Genomic DNA, 13,491 nt, shown 5'->3' with positions numbered 1-13,491 from the left:
CATCATCAATACATGTAAATGCAATCTACATGATGCATCGCATATCAAGACATATCAACATGATAAAATTGTTCACATAAAATCGAGTTTTGGAAAAACCATTTACAAGGTAGGATTACTCACGACAAATCAAGCCTTTTAGATACGAACTTCTCACACTAAATCAGGTTTTTAAAGTAGAACACTTACATAAAATCAAGTCTTTAGAACATAATTACTCACGTAAAACTAGGTCGTAAGTTGGCACACTCACCTTTGATAAATTTAGTTTTTCCTTGAAATAAGCTTTACCTCGATTTACGTGTCAATCCTCGAAACTCGAACCAATACCCAAACTCAACCCCTAAGGCACCCTAAACAGCATATTCAATCCATAAATACCAACACCAATTTTTCTCATATTTTTCCTTTAATTTTTCTTTATTTTTCCTCACTAAAATTCTAAAATAAATACTTACATCCAATTTGTCAAAATCATTTTGAATGAAAAATCCTAAATTATTTTTTCAAACATTTTAAAAAAAAATTCAGAAAAAACCTGATGCTCACACGCCCTCACGCTCTCGACGCGTGGACTGCGAGTGAGAAAGGCGCGTGGAAGTCATGCTCTAGTCATCTTCTCCGGCGATGACACACTAGAGATCTGGGTTTTTGCTTCTAACTTGATCTCCTTCTTCAGTCGATCATGTTGGTGCCTCTAGTGGCTCGAAATGACACCCAAAAGGGCCTCGATAGAAGCTTCGAACTCTCGGCCGACACCACTACCTCTTTCTCCGGCGAGCCCTCAAAACCCCTCCAAACGAACATGAAATCCCTTCATTTTTTCTAGATATGATCCTTACCCTCTTCAGAGAAAACACTACAAGAAAAATCGTATTTTGTGACAGAATTTAAAGACGCAATTATTCCATCGCTAATTTTTTTAAATATTTTTTTAATTTAGCGACGGAATACCTGTCACTAAATTTAGCGACGGAATTCGTGACGGAAATCCTGTCGCTAAATTTTAATTTTTTTATTTAAATTTGATTTATTTTTTAGTGAATTTGAATTTTTTTTATTTATTTTTTTATTTTTTAGCGATGGGAGTAATCCCGTCGCTAAATTTTAATTTTTTATTTAATTTTTTTTATTTTTTAGGGACGAGGTCAATCCCGTCACTAAATTTTTTTATTTTTATTTTTTAGCACGGGGATGACCCCATCGCTAAACTTTAATTTTTTTTATTTTTTAGCAAATTTAAATTTTTTATTTAATTTTTTTTATATTTTTAGCCACGGGAATAACCCGTCGCCAAATTTTAATTTTTTATTTTTTAAAATTTTGTTTTTTATTTAATTTTTTATATTTTTTAGTGATGAGGATGACCCGTCACTAAACTTTAATTTTTTATTTAATTTTTTTTATTTTTTAGCGAATTTAAATTTTTTTATTTAATTTTTATTTTTTATTTTTTAGCGACAGGAGTAACCCGTCGCTAAATTTTAATTTTTTTATTACTCGTCCCTAAACTTTAATTTTTTTATTTAATTTTTTTATTTTTTAGCGAATTTAAATTTATTTATTTATTTTTTTTATTTTTTAGCGACGAGCTCACTTCTGTCGCTAAAAAGTAAAAAAAAAATTAAATAAAAAATTAAAATTTAGTGACGGGGTCACTCCCATCGCTAAAGAGTAAAAAAAAAAAAAAATTAAAATTTTGTGACGAGTCACTCTGTAGCTAAAAAATAAAAAAAATTAAATAAAAAATTAAAATTTAGCGACGGGATATTTCCCAATTCTAAAAATTAAAAAAAATTAAATAAAAAAATTTTAATTTAGCGACGGGGGCAACCCGATCGCTAAAATATAAAAAATATTAAAATTTAGTGACTGGTCAACCCCATCGCTAAAAAATAAGAAAGAAATAAATAAAGAATTAAAATTTAGGAACATGGTCAACCCCATTGCTAAAACATAAAAAGAATTAAATGAAGAATTAAAATTTAGAATTAAAATTTAGCGATGAGTCAACCCGTCACTAAAAAATAAAAATAAATAAATAAAAAACTAAAAATTTTACATTTAAACATATGACAATTTTTACTAACATTAATATTAGTAAAAATTAAACTAATAATTTTTTAAATATTTTAAAATTAAAATCAAAATAAAAAAATAATTTTTCACTGCTAATATAATAATTAATAAAGTTTTATTTAAATTAATAACGAAATAAAATTAAAATTAATATCCATTTCCTTTTACTAACATTAAATATTAAAATTAATATCATTAAATAAGTTTGAAAATTTTTGTTGTATAAATATAATTCTGAAATATTTGAAAGATAATAGTATAAATATATTTTATATACATCAATGAACAATGAGGCTTCCAGATTGGCTTACTTGCGTGCGAAACTTGGTCATGAGAGGTTGGGGGTTCGAATCTAGTTGAGAGCATGAGATAATTGTCGAGAGTATTATTTCAATGCTACCACATGGCGCACTGAGGGGTGGCTGGGGCTTGGCGCGAGTTGAATTTTGAATTTTTGGGTTAAATTAGCTACGGGATCAATCCCGTCACTAAAAAATAAAAAATTAATTAATTAATTAATTAAAATTTTGCTACGGGGTCGACCTCGTCGCTAAAAAATTAAATAAAAAAAATTTAAATTTAGTGACGAGGTCAACCACGTGCTAAAAAATAAAAAATAAATAAAAAAATTAAATTTAACGATGGGGTTAACCCCGTCGCTAATTCCGTCGCTGATTAGCGATGGGTACAACCCCGTTGCTGATTCCGTCACTAAAATACTCCCGTCGCTAACCCCATCGCTAAATTTCAGCGACGCCCTTTTTAGCAACGGAAAGGTACCCGTCACTAAATTCGTCGCTAAATTTTTTAGCGATGGATTTTTATGTTTTAAACGTTGGTTTTTTATAGTGAAAAGCCCTCTATTACTTGTACTCGATTCTGCCTCTCACGCTCGATTTTAAGCTTGAATTTGGCAAAACCTTTGGCCATAAATCCTCTATTTATAGGCCAAATCACACCTCGAAATGCTCATGGCTGCATAACCTGACATCTTAAACACCTAAATCTACCCTTAGGCGACCCAAAAACCCCGACAACCACCCTCAAAAGCCCATTTACAGGGCTTCGCAAAATCAGCCACGCTCGATCGGAATTTCTTGAAATTCTGGCAGTACGCGGCCTCGATGCCGTCCCTGACTTGGTTTTCGAGCTTCTCCGACCATCCTTCTCGATTTTTGCCTTGCTGGAGGCGTCGAATAGTGGCCGGCCAGCTGCTGGGTCTTTCTCACAAGCCTCTTCTAGTTTTGACAATTTTGACTTGGGTCTTTCTCACAAGCCCTTGAGGTTTCCATTGCCTCCAACGAGACCCCCAAGGTTTAAAATCGACATTCATGCCCCAAAGATTCAGAAATAATAACGTTTAGACCTCCCTCGGGCAATTTCATAAAACTGGGCTTAGGCCCGATTGACTTATTTCATTGAAACTCTTCTCGTTTCCACCCAAAAATACTAAAGAATTGTTCTACTCGAAAAATAGAGACCTTTTAAGGGCTCTATCAACTTTTCGAAAGCCCCATCTGATGATTCAGTTTTATCAGCTCGGACTGAAACTGTATCAGAAACTATCTCCGATCCGATTTCTTTCAGTACTAAAAATCATATTTCGATTTGAGAATCGATGATGTGATCTTGCTTTTGATCTTTAGAGTTTAGGATACTCCCTTCGATTGACTCGGCTATATAACAATGACAACCTACTTTATAAGACCTTAATTTTAACCATTCTAATACCACGAACTCCGAAACATTTCTCGCTTTTATTTATTTCAAAAATAGAGTTTTACAGATCCCATCATGGGTATTATGAGTATGTAGTGATGCCTTTTGGATGATGAATGCACAAATGACATTACTGGATTTAATAAACATGGTGTTTAGGTTGTATTTATACAAGTTTGTCATCATATTTATAGATGATATCCTAATCTACTCTCTTAGTGAGGCAAAACACTAAGGGCACCTAAGAGTTGTGCTTTGGACAATAAGGGAACACTTCTTATATGCAAAATTCTCAAAGTGTGAATTTTAGAATTGTAAGAATAAACATACACCCAATAAGAGGTGAATTGAGTGTTTCAAAACCTTTTTCAATTTGAAGCAACTTTATGCACATAAAACTGTTTGTCTTTTTTAGAGATATTAAAAAATAGTGATAAAAGTATATATTGAAATATTTAACTTTAATTGATTAAGGAAATAATGATGTAAGAATGATTTGAGTGAAAATAAATTTTACAAGATTAATTTTAGAACTAATACAACAAACTTTAAATGATAGAAATAAAAACTTGACTAATTGGAATTAAAAATAGAAATAAAGAAATGTAGTACACAAAAATTTTATAGTGATTCGGCTCAATCAACCTACTCCACTATTTTGGCTCATCACCAAAGATTTCAACAATCCACTTTAACTCTTTACAGGATCAGTTATAACATCAGCTTTTAACATGTACAGTTGTAACCTCTAATTTTCAATAGCTCAACAATAATCGAATACATAGTTTTTATAAGGGTCAACTGAAATCTTTTACTAATGCTTTTTATGAGCTTAAGCACAAACCCTTTAATCAAAATAGAAAAAAATACATGATGAAATTCAGAGAAACTGTTACAATATATCACTCAACAAGAGAGATTTGAAAGATAAGAAGATAAGAACATTTTCTCTCTTTTTCTAATAAAAGATGAATGCTTTGAGGAATTCTTTTACTTGAGAATGATTGTAAAAAAAAAATAGCTCATCATTCCTTTTTTTTTTTTTGAATTAGATTTGCCTTTTATAGCTCTATTGTCTCATAACAGTAAGCCTTTTGACCAAAGGGTAAAACTTGAAAGATATTCAAGATATATTCTAGTTTTTTTTATCACAATAGTTAGATATATAATATATGCTCAAATAATTTTAGAAAGACTTTTTACAACAATTAGTCAGTTAGAATCAAAACTTTACACTTTTTGGTTGTCTACAATAATTAATTTAACGATTATAATTTTAAGTTTCAGCACACTTTTATTTGAATAAAAAATATTTGTAATCGAGTATTTTTTAACATTAATCAAGTAAATAATATTTGTAATTGAGTATTTTTCTACTGTATTCAAGTAAAAATAAATTTTACTCGATTAAAGCTGAAGAACCAGAGACCTATTTTTTTCAGCTAATGTTTAGTTGAGTGGGTCTTTTTCTTACTCAATTATAAAAGAATAATATTCGATTAATTTTTATATTTATTCGAGTGGATTAAAATTAATCAATTAAACTTAAATTTTTACTCGATTACAAAATTTACATAGTCTATTAATATTTCAAATACAAAAACCCAATCCCTATCTAAGCAAATTTACTCAATTATGGTATAAAAATACTCGACTAAGATAAGATTTACTTAATTATAAATTTAAGTACTCGATTACAAATTATTTAGTCGAGTACAATAACATGCTTACTCGAATACAATTTAACTTATAATCGATTATATATTATGAAGAAACGACTTACTCAAATACAAAAAGATTTTACTCAATTGAAAGATAAGCCTACATAACTAAAATTGATTTGGCTCGAGATGGTTAAAGGTGTAATTTCTAAAAGTTTAATGGTCAAAGTAGGATTTTAAAAATTTAAGGCTAAAGGTGTAACTTTAAGGAATTTAAATATTGTTGTGTAAATAAATCTCGAGATGGTTAATAACATAGTATTTTATATTTCATTTGATAAGGATGTCAAACCCACAAAAAATTCACAAACAAGAGATGATTAGAAATAATTAAGATTGCAAATAAATCGAGTCATTCATAAACGGCTTGATATTTGATTTGATAAAAACTCGTTCGTTAAGATAAATGAAATGAATTTAATTCTAATTTTGAAATTCAAATGGTAAACGAATCAAATTTGAGTTTAGTAAAACTCGATTCGTTAAATCTCGTGAATATATACAATTATAACCTTATGCGAATTTTAGTTAAAAAAATTGGAGTCGCAAATTAACATGTTCATTAAAATGTATTTATGTATATTTTAGTTTATTGTTATATTTTTAAAATTAAAATGCATTGTTATTAAATTAATTTATATTTTTTTAATCAATTTCATCTCAGAGCAGCCTTGAACAAACTCAAATCAGTTAGCTTTGTGCATCAGAAAGAGAAGCATTTTGACGATACAAACCAAGACCAAGGTGATTCGAGTTCGTCGGAATTTCAGCGGTAGGGCCGGACCTTCATGAGGCCTGTGAGGTAGTTGCCTCAGGGCCCATGAAAATTTATGTATTTGGGGGCCCATAAATTGGAACCCCTTATTTTTGCTAACCGCCCAGCCGCCATGGTTTACCCCCTCCCCCTCGAAGCTTCGCAGTCACCCCTACCCTTCTTCCCTTCTCGCTCTCGCTTTCGCTGCCCTTTCTCGCTTAGTCGCTCTGTAACTCCCTTCGTCATCCTCATCCTCGCGCCTCGCCTTCGCCAGCTTGCCCTCGTCGTTGGTATGTGGCTCGTCTCCGCTCTCGCCTTTCGCTGCCTCTCTCTCCTTTTGCTGCTCCGTCAGATCGTCGCTCTTCGCCCTCACTTTCTCGCCTCTTACTTCTTAGTCGGCGGTCGCTAGCCCTCGTGGCCGGTCACCGGTGGCTCGCTTGCTGCCTCGCTCTCTCTCAGTCGCTCCAGATGGCTCGCCTTTGCTCTCGCTGCCTTTCTCCCCTTTCGCTGCTCTGTGGTGTCGGATCGTCGCCCTTCACCCTCGCTTTCTCGCCTCTTGCTGCTTGGTTGGCGGTCACTCGCCCTCGTGCTTAGCTTTGCTCCTTGAAGCAGATCTGCTCTAGATCTTGCTGCTCCAGATCTTGCTCCCTCAGATTCGGTCCTTGAAGCAGATCTGCTTCTCCATAATTCAGATCTACTTAGTGCTTAGCTTCAACCGGTTAGTTTCTCCTTCACGAATCATTTTCATTTTGTTTCGTTTGTGATACATTGGGAGATTTGGATTATTTGATAGGTTGCCTATGTCTATTTTATTAATGTTGGCTTTATTGATGTTGGCTGAATCTAAGAAAAGAAAATTTAATTTTATTGATGTCTCATTTTGTTTATATACGTGATAATTGTTTTATTCTTAGAAATTGTAATTAGAGTATAGGGATGCTTGGTTCATTTTATTCTTCTTCTTATTATTACAAGTCTAGATAAAAATTAAGTTTAACATTATTATTGCTTAAGTGTGTCGTGTAATGTCATAATATTTTTTTTCTTTTGACTTTTGTTAGGTTTAAGCAATAGTCACAAATCATGCCTCCTAAACATATGTCTGGAGCTCAAAAAAGAAAAAGTAAACGAAAGGAAGAAGCATTAGTTCAATATCAAGCCGGTGATATGTTTAAATACTTTAATAGAAGCAAAATAACACAGAGAGAAGAAATAGTTGAAAACTTGGGTGAAACTTCAGTAGAGGAACAAGAAACTTGGAATGATAATGTCAATGAACAAGGAGACTTAGTAGATGAATTAAATGAAGACAAAGATGATCACGTTGATGTCAATGAATTAAACGAGAAAGAAGAAGACAATATTCAACATAAAGATTCATTGATTAATTTTTATGATCTAGGGTGTTGGGATAAAATTGACCAAAATACGAGAGATTTGTTAGTAGAGAGGGGTCCAAAAAGAGTTGATTGAGTCTTGTTTTCTAAAGATAGTAGTGGTAAACATTTTGAATTATCACAATATAAACGAGTATTGCTCAATGGAGAAACAAATGATAGGAGATGGCTAGTATATTCAGTTCATTTGGACAAAGTTTTTGCTTTTGCTGTAAGTTGTTCAAGACTCAAAAAACAATAAGTAAAATTAGTTCGTTGGGAAATGAAGGATACAGAGATTGGCATAATATGGGTCAGGGTCTTAAAAATCATGAAGCAAGTAAGGAGCATATAGATTGCATGACTAATTGGATTGAATTAGAAACAAGACTGAGTAAAAATAAAACAATTGATCAAAGTATGCAGATTGAAATCAATAAAGAAAGAGAACACTGGAGACAAGTGTTGAAGAGGATAATAGCTGTTGTGCAAAGATTGGCAAAAAATAACTTGGCATTTCGAGGAGATTGTGAGAAGCTTTATGTGGAAAACAATGGTTTTTTTTTACAAATGATTGCTGAGTTTGATCTGATTATGAAAGAGCACATTCGACGTATTCAAGCACATGAGACTCATTATACATATTTGGCCCCCAAAATTCAAAATGAATTGATACAAATGTTGGCAAATGAAGTAAAAAGTTCAATTCTTAGAAAAGTTAAACAAGCAAAATATTTTTTGGTCATATTAGATTGTACGCCAGATGCTAGTCATGAGGAGCAAATGTCTCTTGTAATACGATGTGTGGATTATTCAGCAAACTTTGTAATGGTAGAAGAATATTGGATAGAATTTTTGAAGGTTGATAATACATCAGGGCTTGGACTTTTTACTGAGCTTAAAAACATGTTGACCAATCTTGAGCTGGACATTGATGATATAATAGGTCAGAGGTATGACAATGGGTCTAATATGAAAGGGAAGCATAAAGGTGTACAGACAAGATTACTTGAAATAAATCCGAGGGCTTTTTATACTCCATGTGGTTGTCATAGTCTTAATTTGACTTTATGTGATATGGCAAATTGTTGTCCTAAAGCTATGTCATTTTTTGGAGTGATACAACGCATCTATACATTGTTTTCTTCATCTACCAAGCGATGGAAAATTTTCAAAGATCATGTGAAAGGTTTTACACTTAAGCCATTGTCACAAACACGTTGTGAAAGTCGTGTTGAAAGTGTTAGGCCTATAAAAGAGCAAACTGTACAAATAACAGATGCTTTATTTGACTTGGTAGATACTAGTGAAGATCCTAAAACAAAGAGCAAAGCTGAGTCCTTAGCAACATATGAACTTCAGAATTTTGACTTTTTGCTTGGCATGGTAATTTGGTACAAGTTATTGCATTCAATCAACACTGTAAGTAAATTCCTTCAAGTTGAAAATATGGATATTGATGTTGCTATCAGTTTTTTAGAAGGACTTCTTTTGTTTCTTGATGACTATATAGAATCTGGATTTGATAAGGCCATGGTTGAAGCGAAACAAATAGCAAATGAAATGGGAGTTGAAGCTGTATTTCGAGAAAAACTCATGATTTGAAGAAAGAAACAGTTTGATGAGGATGGCAGTGATGAGATAACACAATCAGCAGAAGATTCTTTTAGAATAAATTATTTCCTCTTCATAATTGATCGAGCTCGTTCTTCATTTCAAACTAGATTTGAACAATTTAAAAAATATGAGGAAACATTTGGATTTCTGTTTAATTTGGAGAGGTTAAAGTGCGCTGATGATGATACTTTATTGGGGTAAGAATCTTGAAAAATCCTTAACACATAATGGCATTCTGATATTGATGAAGATGATTTGTTTTTGGATTTGACAATCTTGAAATACTCTTTACCTAAAGAAACAAAAAAAGCAATTGATGTGGTGGGGTCCACTCGGTCAAATGCTTGTGTAGCCTATTTGAAGAGAATGGATGGGTGTTTCCCAAATACTTGTGTAGCATACAAAATTTTGTTAACTATACCAGTTACAGTTGCATCTGTAAAAAGAAATTTCTTCAAGTTGAAGTTGATCAAGACTTATCTCCGCTCAACTATGTCACAAGATAGATTGAATGGATTGGTTATATTGTCTATTGAGAAAAAAATGCTCGAACAATTTGATTATGTAAAATTGATTGATATTTTTTCCTCCAAAATTACAAGGAGAGTAGTTTTTAATTGATAATTTAGAAATTTTTTAATTTCATTCTTTGATATGGTATAAATATTTATTTATTTATTTTATATTTTATTATAAAAAAATAAATTTTAAATCTACTCTACGATTCAGGGGCCCATATTTGCATTTCGCCTTAGAACCCCCAAATCTTAGGTACAACATTGTTCACTGGTAGCTAACATCCGTCGGTGACGATCGTAGATGGTATCGAAGGTGCAGGTGGGACTGCGTTTCTCAAACAAGGTCGTCGTGATTGGAAGTGGTGGGCTCGAAGATTGGGTGCGCACGTTTACGGATGGCCATCGCCGGTCACTGTGATGACAAATGATAAATGATAAATGATGGACTTTAATGCCGACGGGCGGGGGAGGGGTGTTGGGGTCCACCATCTAGTTAAACGCCAGCTGACCGTTAAATGAGGCATTTAATGCCATAGCTAAGGGTAGTGACAATCAGGGGATAGAGTCGGCGGAAGGCAATGAGCTCCACCCGAGTAAGTATTAAAGCGGTGGGGTCCACTCGATCAAATGCCAAAGGAGCTTTAATTTAAATGAGGCATTTTATGCATCAAAGAAAAGTGAAGGCAATCAGGCTCATCAGTTTTTCAGATGACGAAAATAAAAAAATAAAGATTTTTATAAAATATAATTTTTAATATCCAAAATTATAAAAATAATTATTTATTTTAAAAATAAATATAAATTCTATAATACAATCCAATAAATTGGGTCTCTAATTTTTTTTAAGGCAAAAATACACTTTTGATATTTTTTAATATTATAAAATAATCATAATTTTTTTTTTAAATTACAGAAATGATTCTTATTTTTGATATTTTACTTAAGAAATGTTTCTAAAACGTTAAAACGACCCCTTGAACATTTTCATGTATCATAACAAAATAGAGTTGAATAAACTCAAATCAATTAGCTCCCATTCTTTTCTTTTTTTTTAATAATTTAGCGTTCGAGCTTTGCCTGACTAATCCTAAGAACGGGCAGTCTTCCTTTTTGGTTCATCCGTCAAATAAATTAAGATGTGATCACAATTTATACATACACAGAATATGATATTCAGTTCACACCTCCACATGAGATAAATACCATCACAAAGATTTGATCCTTGACATTCTCTGTAAAATTTCACATGTTTTAGAGCTGAGTCATGCTCATAAAGGAAGTTAGCTCCCATTCTTCTTCTATAAATCTTTGTATTGAGCCAACTTACTCATATTAATTAAGTTTTGATGATTAATAAAAAAAATTTAATATACAAATTATAGTATTTTTTGGTGATTAACAAAAAGAGTAATTTTCTTAAATATATTAATTGTAGTACCAAATTATTTTTTATTAATTTATAAAATATTTTTCATAGCATATGTATTACAAAAAATATTATTTCTTGTTAAAAATATTTTTCATAGCATATGCATTATCAAAAATATTATTTTTTATTAAAAATATTTTTAATATTAATTTATTAAATATTTTTTATATATCATATATGTTATCAAAAATATTATTTTCTATTAAAAATATTTTAGATTAATTTATATAATATTTTTAAATCATATATATCTCAAAAAGTATTTTAACAACTAGGTGTTTGTGCTTGGATTTAAACTTAAAATCTCCTATTTGTCCAACTCTTCTCTTACCAGCTGTTCTACAAACCCTCTTGAATATTTAAGTGCACATATTAATTTTAAGTTATACTAAGTTTTTCTGCTATAACAGTCAGATTTTTGATTATTGGAAAAGTACCCAAAATAGCTATAAATACTCCATAAACTCATTTTTTGAGTATCCAAGTGCTTTTATTGCACATTCAAAGCACTTGAAAGCTTTCAAATGCTCTCAAATAAAGCATCCAAGCAATCCGAGACTCTCAAAATATTATTGCACATTCATCGAAGAGTCACAAGGCAAAAGGATAAAAGTTCTTCAAGTCTTCTACGACAAATTCGAACTTCTCAATTTGAAATTACAAATTTATTTATTTATTTAAATATTATTGTCTTGTATAATTTGTTCTTAATTGATTATTTGTAACCAAGTATGGACAAATTATTTGTAACTTTTAAATTACCCTTGTAAATTGTATAGATTTCCTAGAACTATTAAAATCTAAGTGAATCTAGTTTCCAATATAAGATAGAAAAAAAATCTTAATGTAATGATTGCCTAGAACCTGTTATAATCTAGGTGTGTATCTAATTTTCAATGTGAGCTAGTGTGGAAACCTTGATGAAATTATTTTAGTGGAACCTGTGATGTCCCGCTTCTACTTACGGGTTCCACTCGTGAACAATCATCTGAATTGCTCACATGCTCAGCTATTTGTGAAGGGCGAACTATGTTTTGACATGAAACGCCCTAGGTGGGAACTAGGTTTCGTCCTTCCCTTTCCTCAATTTTAGGATCGACTAGCAGATTTAGGTTTTAACCATACCACACATGGCTAATTAATTTTTCATTAAGTTTGCCCAATCATGATGATTATTATTTTAATTATTCTTCTTTTCAAGAATTCCAGCGTTCATATATTTCAAAATTTCAAAGCACCCATAGGTTTTTCCAAAAATTTGAGGAAAAATTCATAATTTTCATTTTTCAAAAATTCGACATTTATCTCCAAAAATGTTTGAAAATTCCATTTATTTTGAAAATTCTTTCGGGGCCCAAAATCAATAAAAAAATGCCCCAAAAATCCCCAACTTTTCAATTTTTTTTTAAAAAAATTAGCTGGTGGGGCTTGCTGGCGCGCCTAGGGCCGGCACAGGGCCCTGCGGTGAGCTGGTCGCGCATGCTACTTGCGCCCTCGCGCGCCGGTCTGCTCACCCAGCCGAACCCCCACGCACCCTGCCTGCTGCCCACGCTCGGCCTGCTGCCCGAGCCCCCACTAAGGCCCCTTGCAGGCCACCTGGTGGCCCCAGCTATTGCCACTACCATCCTTTTTCTTTTCTTTTTTTTCTTCTCTTGGGCTTTCTAACCCAAAATATTAATCATAAATACATCAAAACATATCAAACCTTCCAAGGCTTCAAGCTTCAACCTTCCTAACCTCTTGACATATTAAAACCCTACAAGAGGAGGATAAAACCTCATGAGCCATAAAACTTAGTAAGGGTACAATACATGTAAATATGAATATAACTATGTTTATGTATGCCACATACATACAAATGAGGCTAGGTCCATTTATCCTCACAACCCACCAAAATTTGAGGCATCAACCTATCACTCCCACAACACTAGTCCTCCATATGGCCATAGGTCCACTAGAACTCACATCATGCAAATGCTACATAAAAATGTTATCAAACATATTTACCAACTTACAAGGCCACTGTTGGTTCCTAATGATGGCAAATATATCCTAAGAGGGAGGGTGAATTGAGATTTGTATAAATTTTTGATAATTTAAAACTTTGATTGTGGGTAGAATATTAAGTTTCGAAATATAGGCTATATGTTTCGAAATAAACCTTTCTGTTCAGTAGGTTTCGAAACCCACTATATATGTTTCGAAATATAACTCACTTTTTTACAAGTTTCGAAATATGAAATGTATGTTTCGAAATCTACTTCACTGTTTTGCTTGA

General features: G+C 32.3%; 1 protein-coding gene across 1 annotated transcript; it reads left to right on the top strand.

The window, feature by feature from the left end:
• The first annotated feature begins 8,069 nt into the window (after positions 1 to 8,069).
• On the top strand, positions 8,070 to 9,254 carry LOC127813472 (uncharacterized). The gene has a single exon (XM_052354436.1). It carries the CDS (start codon positions 8,070 to 8,072, stop codon positions 9,252 to 9,254), a length of 1,185 nt encoding a protein of 394 aa, XP_052210396.1.
• Positions 9,255 to 13,491: the final 4,237 nt, after the last annotated feature.

The sequence above is a fragment of the Diospyros lotus genome, chromosome 11 (assembly GCF_014633365.1).
Source record: "Diospyros lotus cultivar Yz01 chromosome 11, ASM1463336v1, whole genome shotgun sequence".
Classification (NCBI taxonomy): domain Eukaryota; kingdom Viridiplantae; phylum Streptophyta; class Magnoliopsida; order Ericales; family Ebenaceae; genus Diospyros; species Diospyros lotus.
The sequence above is the reverse complement of the archived record's forward strand: the minus strand, read 5'-3'. Positions and strand labels throughout refer to the sequence as shown.